Source organism: Eublepharis macularius, chromosome 4, assembly GCF_028583425.1.
Source record: "Eublepharis macularius isolate TG4126 chromosome 4, MPM_Emac_v1.0, whole genome shotgun sequence".
NCBI classification, from domain to species: Eukaryota; Metazoa; Chordata; class Lepidosauria; order Squamata; family Eublepharidae; genus Eublepharis; species Eublepharis macularius.
In genome coordinates this window covers 112,941,227-112,956,956 of record NC_072793.1, presented here as the reverse complement: position 1 = coordinate 112,956,956, position 15,730 = coordinate 112,941,227, and the positions used below count along the sequence as shown (strand labels likewise).

The 15,730-nt window shown below is 40.8% G+C and overlaps 1 protein-coding gene across 1 annotated transcript in view; it reads left to right on the top strand.

Moving 5' to 3' along the window:
• Positions 1-15,730, top strand: part of PHF2 (PHD finger protein 2) — a 230,813-nt gene that overhangs the window by 162,222 nt on the left and 52,861 nt on the right. Inside the window, exons 8-14 of the mRNA XM_054977343.1 lie at positions 753-840; positions 3,069-3,175; positions 4,061-4,152; positions 6,698-6,787; positions 10,797-11,210; positions 13,400-13,519; positions 14,426-14,544. Of these exons, the coding sequence (XP_054833318.1) occupies positions 753-840; positions 3,069-3,175; positions 4,061-4,152; positions 6,698-6,787; positions 10,797-11,210; positions 13,400-13,519; positions 14,426-14,544 (1,030 nt within the window). The remainder of the gene's footprint in view (positions 1-752; positions 841-3,068; positions 3,176-4,060; positions 4,153-6,697; positions 6,788-10,796; positions 11,211-13,399; positions 13,520-14,425; positions 14,545-15,730) is intronic.

The window sequence follows — 15,730 nt, the reverse complement described above, 5'->3', positions numbered from 1 at the left end:
ATTGGCACCATCAGAAAAGAGGAGCCCCATGCCCTTCAGAGCTTCAGCCTTTCCAATAACCATTGCCTCTGTCTTGTCAGGATTCAGAGTCAGCTTGTTTATCCTTAACCATTCAACTTGCAGAGGTGAAGTAGGATCAACAAGAAGGCATTGCCTCCATACAGCTGTAACCTGAGATTGTCCATCAGAACTATCATGATTGTTTATAGTTTAATAGTTTATTGTTATAATTTTTTTAATAAAGATATATTGATTTTTTTAAAAAAAGAACTATCAGTGCTATTGCAGACCTGGAGCTCAACCTGAAGCCAGACTGAAATTTGATTTGTGGGGGGGGGGGGGAGTGAAGGGGGAAGGGCTAAACTAGCCAGTTCTCCACTACAACTCTTTCCCTTACTCTCCTATTTGGCATCCATTTGATGATGCTTCTGGCTAAATATCTAGCATTGAAGCTATCTCACAGTTCTGGACAAGTAACTCAACTTATCTTTCAGCCCTGCTTGATCTGAAACTAAAATGTTGTTTCATTCTCCTTGAAATAAGAGCAGGAATCAGATGTAATAACTTCAGTGTAGAAAATAATCCTGCATTTCCAAAAGACTCATCAGTTTGGGTTTTGCTGATTCTCCTGGGGTGTATGTACACATTATATATAGAATATAAAAGGAAAATACTGAACAAGCAGCAGACCATACATGGTTAAGAGGTTCAATGTATTAAAGACTTCACTGTTTCTTTTATGTGTTATACAGGGTGGGTTTATGCAACGTTAACTCCTGTTGACTGTCTAGCCTTTGCAGGACACTTCCTACATAGCCTAAGTGTTGAAATGCAGATGAGGTAAGCTGTTTGTTCCAGCCTTTATCAGATGATATTTAACCTGTTCCTATTCTTGGTGATGGTGTATTATAGGATCATTTGCACATTGCTCTGGAGGCCAAATACAGAGGCTGAGACAATGGTTTAGTTAGAAAACATTTATTTTTGTACTGGTTAAAAAATTATTTTTATTTTATTTTGTTCAGCTTATACTTCGCCCTTCCCGCAAGCAGGATCAGGGTGGCTTCCAACAGGATATACAGTTAAAAATAAAATAAAAACATTATAACCACATTAGTCCAAATAATATGAAAAAGTACAGGCGCCACCAAGCAAATCAGGCTACTGCAAAGTCACCATAAGCACTGCCACGATGTAACTCCAACTCCAAGCAAAAGGAGGGTGGGGCGGGCAGAAGGGGGACAAAATGCTGGCCCCTAGTCAAAGGCCCAGCATAACATCTGCATCTTGCAGGCCCTGCGGAACTGTAGGAGATCCCACAGGGCCTGGATCTCTATTGGGAGAGCATTCCACCAGGCTGAGGCCAGGGCAGAAAAGGCCCTGACTCTAGTCCAAGCCAGCCGAATGTCTCTCAGGTAGGGGACCACCAGAAGCTGCTTATCCACAGAGCGCAAGGCTCTGTGAGGGACATAACGGGGAAGGCGGTCCTGTAGGTATGCTGGTCCCAGTCCATGGAGGGCTTTAAATACTAGAACCAGTATACCTTGAACTGGATCCGGTACTTGACTGGGAGCCAGTGCAGCTGGCATAACAGGGTGGATGCACACCCTAAACGGTGTCCCCTGTAAGGACACATGCTGCTGCATTCTGGACCAGGCAGCCCAGAATAGGTTGCAGTAGTCCAGTCTAGAGGTGACCATTGCATGGATTACTGAAGTAGGTCCTGGGACAAGGGATAGGGTGCCAATTGCCTGACCTGCCAAAGATGAAAAAAATGCAGATCTGGCAATGGCTGCAACCTGGGCCTCCATAGAAAGTGTGGCATCCAGGAGCACATCCAGGCTCTTCACCGTTGATGAAGGCTGTAGCTGCACTCCATGGAGGGCTGGAAGCTGGATTCTCAATTCTATCATCCCATGACCCAGATACAGAAACTCCTTCTTCTGGGGATTCAACTTTGGGTGACTGGCACAACCATTCCGCCATAGCATCCAGACACCCAGCCGGGGCAGTGTCTGACTGGCCGTCCATCAACAGATAGAGCTGATAAAAATAGAAAATATCAGTGATTGTAATGTGCAGTTATACACTTGGGACTGCAGTCATACCTTTTCCTTACAGTGAGAAAAAATATGCCCTAGAGATGTCAGGGAAGAAAGGGTACTGTTCACTTAAATTGGCCTAGTCCCCAAATTTCTTCATTTACTTATACTCATCATTCCTAGTCCTTTACATACAAGCAGAAGAAAAAGCATTTCTTTTATGCTAAAATTGTGGTATTTCAAAACATCTTAAAGTGAAAGTGCGTATTTGAGCAATTTAGTGGCTTGCTCATTTGTATTATAATGAACAGCATGGTTGGGTTTTTTGCTACCTGTTTTCTTATACTTGGAGATGTTCTTTTGTCATATACACAGGGCCAGTGCCAGAGTTTCTGGCACCTGAGGCCAGGGCTGGGGGGAGCTTCAGGACGTCATCACGCAGCATGCCGCTGCGGGCCAGCCCCATTGGCACAGCAGGCAGCTGGGATAGCATGTGGGTGGCCTCCCAGCCCTCCTGCTAAGTTGCCTCGAGCTGCCCCGGCTGCCTGCTGCGCCTGGCCTGCAGCTGCTGCGCCCGGCCAGGAGCACGTGCTGGCAGTAGCACGGGGCAACTGAGCAGAAGAGCTGGGAGGCTGCCTGCTCAGACTGCCTCGCGCTGCCACCGCCAGCACATGCTTCCGGCTGGGTGCAGCAGCTGCGGGCCAGGTGAGTTAGGTGGCTGGAGCGGCGCGCGGGCAGCTTCCCAGCCCTTCTGCTCAGCGCACCCCACCCCCAGTGCCCCCTCCAGCGCCTCAGCGCTCGAGGCGGCTGCTGGACCCGCCTCAATGGATGCGCCGGCCCTGCATGTACACTAGTTATTTTCATAGAAGTTGAGGATTTATGGCAGTTTAGTTGATTAAAAAGCACCTGGAAAGCAAAGCCACACAGCTGTAACGTTATTGCGTAATAATGAGAAATGCTTTCTTTTTTGGTTTATAGAGCTGAATGCGATTTCTGTCACTAATATTTTTTAAAACTTTATCACAGAGCATATGAAGTTGAGAGACGATTAAAAATTGTCAGCTTAACACAGTTTCCAAACTTTGAAACGGCTTGTTGGTATACAGGAAAACACCTGCTAGAATCATTTAAAGGTAAAATTCAGACACACACTTTAGTTAGTCTCTTATTTTCACTTCTTGAAAGTGCTGTGCTACATTATTGCTTAAGGCAGTGATCTCTCTCCCCCCCCCATCCCACTATGTTTGGGGAAAGCACTTTATTAATAAAGTACTAGAATTAAACCCTAATTAGTTAAATTATTAAATGAGTTGCATTTGGCATTGAAATCAGTGTAATTTGTTAAAAACCTTTTGACCATGTTCTGTTGGAGCTGACCTTTTGCTCCTCATTTTGATACTCCAGGAGGTGATATTTCTAAGATTGGAAGTGACCATGGACCTCTGTTTTGGTCATGTTCTCCTGGAAGTAACCTTCCTAATTTGTCTTTAGTCACATTCTGTTACCCAGAGTAATCATATTCTGACATCTGTTTTGACTAAGCAGTGGAAAAATATATCAGAATGGGAGTTACATTGGTCTTCAAAAAAAGCAGAGCACAATCAAAGATGGCTTGTGGGTTACGATTGCGCTTACTACAAACAAATAAGCTTTGTGGTGTAATACTTATCTGCTAGTGCTAAGTATTGGAAGCTGTATGGTGCAAAATGGGCCGTGGATGTAGGAGGGAAGGGGGAGACCCTGACCAAAAATGCATCCCCTTAGTCGATTCCTTTAGTATCTAATTTGGAACTGCTGATTAATGACCATAGAAATTTCAGTCTTACAGTGCAATCTATTGAACTCAAGAGATGTGTTTGGGATTTTTTTGTTCAGGATTCCATTGTTCATCTTTTTTCAGACCACCCATTAACTTGCAGCATGCTACATTGTAAAATGAATAGTTTGTTTCTTTCATTGTGACTATTATATACATTTGTGCCCATCACTGAATAACATTTTATCCTATCTTTGCTTAGGATTGCACAAAGCTGGAAAGCAGCCTCCCTCCCATTTAGTCCAGGGAGCAAAAATTTTAAATGGTGCTTTCAGGTCTTGGACTAAAAAGCAGGTTGGTCTTTCTGTTTGCATATCTGCAGGGGGGAAAGGAGACAGAAATGTCTGGTTAGATAGTCCTAGAGATCCTAATTACAAAGGAGCTATAAGAAGTCTGAGCTCTCATTGGAACTATATAAGCATCCTCAGCTATAAAGGAAAAGTCATCATGCTTTAGTCAAAGAAATTCTTGAGCAACTACATGCCACCTTGATATGTTCAAAGTGGTACCTATGTGCTCAAAAAGAAGCAGCCCCTAATGGAGCTTTAAAGAAGCAAGGGAAACTCCACTGAGTGGTTGGCCTGTGCATGCACAGAAGATGTGTGCTTGCACAGAAGAACTCGATGAACCATGGTTATTGGTAAGGGCAACCCTAGTTTTTTTTACTCTGGAAAAATAAGTTATTCCTCCTATCCTAATCTATAATGTCATTTCTATAGTATAGTTTCATAGATTTGTATATAGATAGTTGCTTTGTTTACAGTTTATCATCTAGCTGCTGTACTTGCATATATATCATATAGCATCTGAATTAAGTAGTCTCAAGTGAGAATCTGCAAAGGATTGTGGGGATATGAAAGAGGGACAAAGGATTCTTTATCCCTTGGCTCCCTTTTCTTTCATATGCCTTGTTACCACTCCAAACTTGAGGATAAACTCATGATTTGAAGCGGCTTTTCAGTCCCTGGTTTGGAGGCAAATTATTGCTAACAATACTTGGGTATACCTACTTTCAACAACATGGAAAGCAAGGTTATTTGAAATGACAGAAAGGAGGGAGAAGGAGTGCATAAGCCCACAAAAATGAAGTAGTGTGCAAGCCCAAATCAATTCAATATCCACAATTTAATTAATCAAATCACTTCAATCAATTCAGTACCCACATTACCAGACCTTGTTTATGACATCTGAGCCTGTTTATGTGATGGATATCACAGTATCTGAAAAAGGTTACCCTTTTGCATTTAGCACATATGCAGATGCAAAGAATGTGCATCACAGAATCCCTGTTCTCATGTTACAGTGAACAGTACATCTTGCATGTACATGTATATATCTGTTTGTAAAAAAGTACCAATATATGTTCACTTTACAAATGAAACCAGGATAAATATGCTATTTCAATCTCAGGTTCAGCTGTAAAAGTATGTGCATTCACTGTAATTTGTGAATAGGGCTAAAAATACATCCAATTGCAGTTCCCAGCCATATGTCTGTCATGGAGTTTATAGAGCTGCCTCTCCATTTAAGTGATGGTGCTGCATTTAAAAATGGAGGAATGTGGCTTAAAATGTAAGCTATGATTTCTGCTTTTTATGTGAAGTATGGAAGATATATGCTACCCATTTTACTAACAGTTCATCATCAGAGGGGACCTGCAAGGGCTTGTGGGGGGCATTTCCCCCTCCCCCACCATGTCCTCTTTCCCTTCCCTGTCCCTATAGCCTCTCCTCCTTCCCCTACTCCCTTCTCTCCTACCCACCCATCTTTGTCTGCCTCCTGTCTCCAGCTTCCTTTCCTCCTCGCCTCCCCAGTAGCCTCCCCACTATGGCCTAGTTGTATGGTGCTGGATGAACTGGAGCCAGTTGCATGGTGGAAAGCCTGCGATGTCTTGCAGGGGGTATTTCACTTTTCCTTCTATCCCCTTCCCCACAGTATTTCCTCTTCCCCCCTCCTGGCAATCTCTATGTCCTTCTCTCGTTCAAGCCCACTAAGCAACTTACCTTTTATCTGCCCCCTATCATCATCTATATTTATTTATTTACTTCATTCATTTGTATATTGGCTATGGGAACCCAAAGCAGCTGACACCATTCTCCTTGCCTCCATATAATCCTCCCAGCAACTCTGACAGGTAGATTAGTCTAAGAGTATGTGACTGGCTCAAAGTCACCCAGTGAGCTTCCACAGCAGAGTGGCAATTCGGACTGGGTCTCCCACATTCTTTTCTGAAACTGTAACCACCACACTACACTGTCTTTGTGGAGGAGGGGGGTTTATTAGCAAACAGCCAGGCCTAGGTGGGTCATGCAAGTCAGAATTCTCTGGAATTTATCTTTCATTTCCTTAGAAAAGTTTCTAATAGAGCTCTGCTGAATGTTCATACAGCTGAACTCTCTTGGCTTGAAATAAAGACTTCCAGTGGTGGTGGGAAAGGTTTGATTGACCTCTGACCCCTACTCATTTATTTTATCATCTTTGCTGCTCTGTTCACAATCCTAGCAGCAGCAACAACTGCGCTGTCTGCTGCTATTGGATACTATTTCCACGATTTCCACTCTTTAAAACTAAAAACTGAGGTGAGGGCAGGAATGATTGTCTTCAACCTGTTTTGGTTTCTGATAGTATTATGTTGAAAAAACCACTTTCAGTTACCATGACACAGATATGTGATTAGGATGAGGTACACTTCTCTCGTTAAGGGTTAATACAAAATAGGATTAAAATGTATTTGTCTTCCCATTGAACTGCTTAGTCTTATATAATTTAAGTAAAAGTACCCAATAAAGTCTCTCGAAACACATTGTAAGCTTTTGTTTTTGGCTTTGTTCTATTTCAGGCTTTAGTAGACCATGAAGATGAACTCCCAGAACATTTTAAACCAGCACAACTTATTAAGGATCTTGCCAAAGAAATAAGATTAAGTGAGGTTGGTATCCTTCCTATGATATGAACTGCTTCTTATCTTTTCCTATAAACTGCCAAAAAGTCTTCTCTCTCCCTCCCTCTCCCCCCTCTCTTCTAAAGGATGAATTTGTTAACAATAATTTCAAGCAACTGTCTGCAACATCCCTCTATCTAGAAAATAGAGCATCCACAGATAACTGGTACAATGTATTAACATGACAAAAGAATGAGATGGTTTTATGCATTTTAGTTCAAAGAGATCTGTCCCAACATGAAAATGATCTTTATCCAGAAATTTATATCTACAGTATATATTTTCAGGTGGTCAGAGGCCTACCTAGCTAAGACACTAACTAGTTAAGGCGTGACCTTTATGAGATCTTCCCAGCATTGAAAAATCTAAACAACCATATGGGCTGACATTCAGATAATGGCTACATGAGCAGAGAGGGGGGGGGGTTAACTTTTCCAAACACGCATAGTTTTGCCAGTCAATACCAACTTCCCCTGCTGTTATTAGCCTTTAAATTGGCAAAATCATGCGGAGTGGGACAGTGAAACTACCTCTTCCCCCCTGTAATGCTCTGGTCCATATGTGGATCCCTCATTCTTACTGTTTCGATAAAAAAAAAATCAGTCACAGATCCCTCGGTGTCTCATCTAGTTAGACTTGAATCTCACACATATGAGATAGATGGGGTTAATAGGACAGCATCTCTTCACCCAACAATTGTTTATAGCCAGTTTGGTATAGTGGTTAAGAGCACGGGACTCTAATCTGGAGAGCCGGGTTTGATTCTCCACTCCTCCACGAAGCCAGCTGGGTGACCTTGGGCGAGTCACAGTTCTCTGGAGCTCTCTCAGCCCCACCCACCTCACAGGGTGATTGTTGTGGGGTAATAATAACACTTTGTAAACCGCTCTGAGTGGGCATTAAGTTGTCCTGAAGGGTGGTATATAAATCGAATGTTGTTATGTTGTTGTTGTTATACATTGGGCTGCTGAGATATCAAGCACTTCTTAAAATAACACTCAATTGGTTTGGCAGACTATGTAAGCTACAGAGCAAATATGTTCTGATCTGGATGCTACCTGTAATATAGGAGAGCCAGAAGTGATGCTTAACACACTGTCTGGTCCATTTCTGAATCATTTTAACCCAGTCACAGTGATGAATACTGACAGTTTTCTTTTTATTTGTTTGTTTGTTTGTTTGTGTGCTTATTTATTTACATTATTTATAGTTTGCTTTTCTCACTGAGACTTAAGGCAGATAACACAGTGTGAGTCAGTACATTTCAATAAACATGAAATGGTTATATACATGCAAATTTGCAAAGATTTAAAAAACAGCAGAAGTCTGATATTGAGCTGAAGAACTGTTGAAACAAAGCATAAGCAATTCTACAAGTGACATATTAAACAACATAGAAACTATGCAGTAGGATCATACATAGCAATAGTAGTGAAGTCTATGTCCTCTCAATATATCCAGCAATAGCAGTAAAGTCTATGGGCCTTCTTTATCCCTTTACCAATGTTTTCTCTATCCCTTTACTGATGAATCTGTTGAGACCACTTCTGTGAAAGCTATTACTTGTACTCTGGATCCTTGCCCATCCTGGCTACTAAAATCTTGTAAAAGCCACATAAAGGAGTCCTTGATGTCTATCATAAATCAGTTACTAACTCAAGGCACCTTCCTTTAGCCTCTTAAAGAGGCAATCATCTGCCCACTATTTAAAAAACCATCCACGTACAAAAATGATGTAGCCAATTATCACCCAGTCTCTAATCTACCCTTTCTGGGCAAAGTGGTTGAGAGAGCAGTAGCCAACCAACTCCAGGCCTTATTGAACAACTTGGTACTTTGGATCTTTTTCAATCTGATTTTAGGCCAGGCTATGGAATGGAGACAACTCTGGTGACTCTAGTTGATCATCTCCATCTAAATGTAAACAATTCGGCCCTCCTGGCCAGCAGACGGCGGCTAGGGCTGGGGGCTGCTTTTGCCCCCCCGCGGAAGGAGAAAGCGGCATTGTTCTCTCCTTCTCTGCACGCGGGCTCTTTGAGGGGGCGGAGCTGAGCCTTTAGAGGCTGCTCCGCCTCTGGAGCCCAGCAAGCGGGGCTCGCCCAGACAGGTCAAGGTGGTAGTCCTGGCGCAGACACCAGGACTTGATCTGTACCGCAGTTAGATCCCTTGCCATAGTGACATTATGTTGTTGTTAAATAAAAGTGGCCCTTTATTACCCAAAGCCTTGTGTCCGCCTCTTTATTCCTGACTGGGGGGGGGGGGGGCAATGGCCATGCTTTGTTGTTTCTCTTCCTGGACCTAGCTGCAGACCATGCCATCCTGTCGAGGCATTTGGAGGCAGAAGTGGGTATCAGGGTATATGCTTTGGAGTGATTTAAATTGTTCCTCATGGAATGGACTCAAAGGGTTACTATTGGAGATCAGCTATCCTCAGTGTGGGAATTATCTTGTGGGGTTCCACAAGGCACAATCTTATCCCCCATGTTACTCAACCTCTATGTAAAACCTTTAGGAAAACTCATTCATAGTGGAGTTGGATGCCATCAATGTGCAGATGATACCTAGCTTTGTATCTCATTATCCAAATCCCGTGGTATGCAATAGAGGAACTGAGTCCCTGCCTGACAGCTATTGTCAATTGGCTGAAAGCATAACCAAGCTAAGGATATTTCAACCTCTTTGAAATCAGTGGAATTAAAATGTGCTTAACATGAAAATGAACTATGTGACCAGATGATAAAGGATCAGACCTCTTGAATTCAGCTGTTTTTTTTCTTTTGTATTTAGTGGAATCATGACCGGTGCTTTTGAAGCTCTCTTGTCTTTTACTATGTGCATGTAGAATTTGGATTTCAGTGAATATTAAAATGAGAATATAAATAGAAAATAGTTTTTCTTTTTAATTAGTCACATGCTGATAATTGTTATTATACATCTTTTACTGCTCCTTTTACCTTGGAGGGGAATGTGTATTTCTGTTTTGTTTATCCCATGCAAATTAATTTGAAATGTATTATCATACAACTTATTAATGTTTTAAACCAGCAGCTCCCTTCATTTCTTTTTCCTCATTAAGCAACTCCCCCCTCCCGAGAGAGAGAGAGAGAGAGAGAGAGAGAGAGAGAGAGAGAGAGAGAGAGAGAGAGAGGGAACTTTCTAGGATTTTTCCTACAAATGTATCCATCTGATAGAGCCATAGCCCAGCGCTACAATAAAGATAGCGTATGGTATGAGTGGCAAGTATGCCTCAACAGTGAAAGTATGTATATAGATTGGTCTTTCTCAAAAGTTCCCTGTGCATTTTTAGTAGAAACTGGTCAGAGCCAAAGCAGTTAGTCATTGTATTTTTAGGAATGGGAGAAAAGCTTTCAGATACTACTAAATCTCTCTGCCTACTCAGGGATTAGATCTATTATTTTAGATTTTAAATTTTTTAATGTTTAAATGTTTGCTGCCTTGTGGGCCCTCTTTGGGTATAAAGGTGGCATACAAACGTTTTAAAATAAATAAATAAATATTGGGTGGGTTGTATGATCTGTAAAAGTAGCTTTCACCACTAGTTTAGACCAGTTCATGCTACAGGAATAACATAACTGCTGTTTCCTTTTTACACGTTAATAGCAATTTAGGAATATATACACCCAGCTGAAGGTGAAGATTTATGGGGAAACTGTTCCAGCATGAGAGATTAACAGTATGATCCTATGCTGAATATAGTTTAAATCCATAGGATTTCATAGGATTGCACTGAAAAAACAGAAGGTCATAATCTCATCTGTCTTTACCCACCTCTCTACATTTCATTGTTTTCAGAGCAGCAACTGTGCTGCTTCCATGACTTACAAATCAAACTCCAGGTCAGCTCCAGGTCTATCTTTATCTTTATTTTAATACTCACAGTAGTACTGTGGCTTTTTCTTCTTAAGGAACTTTTGTTCCTTAAACCTGGTTGTGAAAGATGGTTCTGAATATGTATGTATGTTTTGTTCACCTTCAGAATGCTTTGAAAGTCAACAAACCTGAAGTGAGTGCCAATGTGAATGTTGAGGAGGTCAGTCCTATAGAGAAAGAGGAAATACCATCACCTGCACCACGGACGCCACCACCACCACCTCCACCACCATCACCACCTCCTCCACCACCACCAGTTGAAAAAGTTGCTAAGAAAAAGACATCAAAAGCAATGAAAACACCCAAACTTTCCAAAGTACCCAAACCTCCCAAGCCACCCAAACCCCCCAAGCCACCTAAGCCACCCAAACCTCCCAAAACACCAAAAGTCAAGGGGGAAGGGAAGAAAAAAGGCAAGAATGCAAAAGAAGCTCCTCCACCTGCCATTCCTAACTTAGATCTTCTTGAAGCTCACACAAAAGAAGCCCTAACAAAGATTGAAACACCAAAGAAGGGAAAGGTGAGCAGAATTCTTGCTGTTGAAAAGCTTTATAAAGCTTTTGACTTTTACCATTGTTCATTGTTTGTCTGCATACTTGACTAGGTTTTGTGAAGAAGTACACCAAGGATTTACCATTTTAGCCAAGGTATAATCCCTATGAACACATTTGAATGGTGGGTAAGAAGTGATAATTGTTGTGGCATCATCCAAAAGTTTTGTGTAGATCATATAACACCAACATGCAGAAAAGAAACACATTGCTCAGTTACAGTGTTTTTGTCAATTATTGATGGTCAACCTCTCCATAGCTCACCTTGGAAAACCTTTGGGTTTTCAAAGCTTGGGGTAGAGCTCTGCAAAAAGAAATGTGAAAACAATGTCCACAAATTCCACTCTTTCTTTCATCTTTGATTAGGATGCATACACTTTGATTAGTATGCATAAGAAGCTACAGCAAGAAATAACACTTCCAAACATGTTCTGGAATTTCAGAACCATTTAAAACTCTCTATCCTGGCTCCATCAGGAGTGAGGTCCCTCTCTGGTGCATCCCTCAACCAATCCTTTGCAAGGAACCTGCCTGAGGAGGTCAGAAAAGCCCCCATTTTCCTGGCTTTCTGCAACGTATGTAAAACTGAATTATTCAGGAGGGCTTTCTACCCAACTTTTAGGGCTGTGCCATAAGAAGTAGCTCAGAAAGACAGGGACAGGGTCTACACACTGCTACTCTGGTAGGTACTGTCTGGGAGCTTTCCACATTACAAAACATGCTGTGAAAATTAGTTATGCTTTGTTTCAGAAAGATTTTATCTTGGCTTGGATTTATGCTTGTTTTTCAAATGTTATGCTATCATACCATATTGCATCGCCTTTCCGTAAATGTCCTAACTGTTCATTCATTATTGAACTTTGCTCAGTGTTGATAGCTGTTGATTATATTGTATTTTCATTTGCACTGTGTAATCCATCTTGGATCTCAATGAACAAGATGGACTAATAATAACAACAACAATAATGATGGTGATGATACACAAACTGCTCATTGTACACAGGAACAACCTTTCTTAAGTGCACCTAAAGCTGTCTGTGTTTCTTTTAGGACCTTTAAGCCAATGTATATATGGGTCAAACTTGGTACTATATTTCCAGAAATGGAAGACGACGACAAAGGACATTTAATTAATATACTTTTATTTAGAATACAAGGTACAGCATAAAGAAAAGCAGAGAGATAGAACCAATTCATAAGTAAACAGTTGGTTCAGCAGAATATCATATACACCAGAGGAAGCTTCTACACAATCCAGTCCTATGTGAAGATACTTATGGGGTGGAGGTGTTGTTGCCTGAATGGGAAATAAAGGGGAGAATATAAAATATATTTTGACTGTCTCATGAGAAGAGAAGGGTGTGTGTGTGTGTCCATGGTCTAGGATTCAGTGTCTAACTTGTAATGTGGTGATAGATAATGAATAGATAATGAGATAACTATGAATGGTTATCTCATTATCAGAGGTAACTGATTGCCTCAACAGAAGCAAACCGATCTTCATATCAGAAGGAGCTGTTTGCATCTCCATATCAGAAGGAGCTGTTTGCATCTACTCCGCCCTCCCCTCTCCTCCTCTATATCTGACCAGTTTCTTTTTGCCCTCCATGCATCTGACGAAGAGAACTGTGATTCTCGAAAGCTTATGATACAATAAAATTGGTTCGTCTTAAAGGTGCTACTGGACTCTCTTTGATTTTGTGATTCATAAAGCATCTTGTATTTGGAAAGTGCAAGATAAATTAGTACAAATGATATTTTTTCTTCCCCTTGTAAAAAGACTATCTTTAAAATGATTAAAATTATAATATTTTCACATACTATTCTTGAGCAGTAAGAGATTCAATTTGTGAGTTTCAAGTGAGACTTGTGCTGTTGTTTGTGCATTTGCTAGAGTGTAAGTATCATCTGAAAAACTATGACACAAATATGGCATGTTATTTTATTTAATTGGCCTTGGTAGTATATTTGGTGGGGGGGGGGAGAGAATGATCCCTTGGCAGCCTGTTCAGCGTGAATACCTTGAATAATTTAGGTGCTGCTGTTCTAACAACTCACACCTGACCATGCAGGCATATAGTAATTAATAAGAGTCAAGCATGTCTTACAGTTGTTGTGCGTGGGATAATATGCCTGTTTGTTTGTTTGTTTGAATCAGGCTGCCAAGACTGCTTTGAGTGCCCCTAATAAAGAACCTGTTGAGAAGCAAAATGAGGTGGAAAAATTTGAAATTCGGGAGCAGAATAAGACCAAAACAGAAGCAAAATGGAAGTATAAGGTATGGCCTCTCTTATCGTCTGATTCTACTATAGACATGATGCGATATTGGGCTGTAAGAACTAGGGATGTGCTGGATATTCACAAATAAACATTTTTAATGAGCTATGGTTGATCTTGGTAGAAAAGGAAACACTTTGCTTTTTTGTGCAATTTACTTGGTTGTTTACTGCATACACAAATTTCAACACAAAAGCAGAAACTGTGAAAATTGACTTCAGCTTCAATCTCTATGTGTTCATATTTCAGTTTCTGATAAATGAAACAGCAATTTATAATGTTACCAACAGAATGGCTAACTACATGAGTAGATGCAGAGGTTCAAATCCATGAACACAAGTTAATACAAATGTTTGTTACTTGGAAATTGAATAGATTAATTCAAATAATTGGAATTCAAACAATTTAAATATTTCTAGTAATAACTTCCTACTCAGTAGGGATACCTAGCTGCTTGATTTATAATTTCTAGAGCAACCCCCACCTCATCCTAGCGCTAGATATCTGAGAGAACGAAGAAACAGGAACTGACATTTGCACCATAAAAGAAACATCCCCTAGAAGAAAGCTAAATGGATCCAAATCACAGTAATCCAACAGGAAGAATTTTCAAGATTTCTAAAAGGGTGACTATCACTGCCTTGCAATATGGATCATTTAAGTCTTGATGATTATGGAAGCCATGGAAGATCAGCTTACACAAGAATTGTGGATCATTGGATCCAACCCCCAGATTGGTGTATCTAATTGGAAGACATACCTGCTATAATAAGATCTGGTGTATGCTATGCTATTTCTTTGTATAAATCTATTCTCTGTGTTACAAGCATTTATCAAGCAACAGCCTGCAGTTTGCACAGACATTAGTTTTATGTTATTATCTTGGAAAATGTTGCTTTGTTTTCAGAACAGTAAACCTGATTCATTACTGAAAATGGAAGAGGAACACAAGTTGGAGAAGACCCCATTGTCAGGAAATAAGGACAGTAAATTTATGTTTTCCTTCTCCAACAAGAAGCTATTGGGGTAAGTAGCTTCACAGAATCATCAGTGAAAGTGGATATTTTAAAACTCTGCCATCGTGAGTTTTACAACAGTCTGATCTGATCTAAGCATGACCTATGGTCTTCAATTGGATTTGGAAGTGAAAAATTGTTTCTGCTTCCTGAAGCATAACTAAGGAAAAATAAAAGTAGAGGGGAATAAAAAGTTGCACATGTTATCCATATACAAAAGAAGACATTTCTGTGTGCATACATGGTTTGGTGATGAAACTGAAGAGTATGTTGAAGTTTTTAAGGACATTTCCTTTGTCTTTTGGTAAGGTCCATTCTCAGATATCAATCCTAAACTGCTGTACTTGGAACCAAGTCCCATTTTATTCAGTGGGGCTTATTTATGGGAAAGTGTTCTTAGGATTGCAGCCATAGAATATAATTCACATTTCTCACAGAACTGCAGGATGATATCTTGATAAGCCTATGGATGGTGGCTTCCAATCCATTGAGTATGCAATTTCAGTACATAATGGTGATCGTTATTGTCCAACACATGCTGGAAGAGAACCTATAGTTGCCAACTATGGGTTGGTAAATTCCTGGAAATTTGAGGGTAGAACTTGCATAATGTGGGTTATAGGGAGGAGAGGGAGTTCAGTGGGATACCATGCCTAAAAGTCCCATGGGGTACCATGCCTCCAAAGCAGCTATTTTTTCTAGGGGAATTGATCTTTGTCATCTGGAGATCAATTATAATTCTGGAAGGCCCCACCTAGATGTTGGAAACCATAGTTTTCATAGAAAATCTCCAGTGCCCAGGCAGTTAAGTGAATGGGCCTTTATTCAGAGCTCTATGAGGCAGTTACTTCAGACAGCAGCTCCACAGCCTGCCTGTTGTTTGACCACCTACTTTCCACCTGACTGTTGCCATCACCTTGGAGTCAAAAGAGATAACCCTTATCTCCTTTAAAACAGCATAGCAAGCTGTGCATGCTTTTATTAAAATGGTAGGTATTATGTATAACAAGATGCAGAACCATGAAGGATCATGGGAAAGGACATTAGTTTGGACATCCCACCCTTCAGAATTCTCACTGTAAGCAGGCTAATTTTCTTTTTACCCTTTTCCCTTTAACTGAAGCCTAGTCTCTACATGAAGCACTATGAAGAGTAGAATTCTGTGTGGGCCAAATGAGTTGTACCATTTGGTCAGC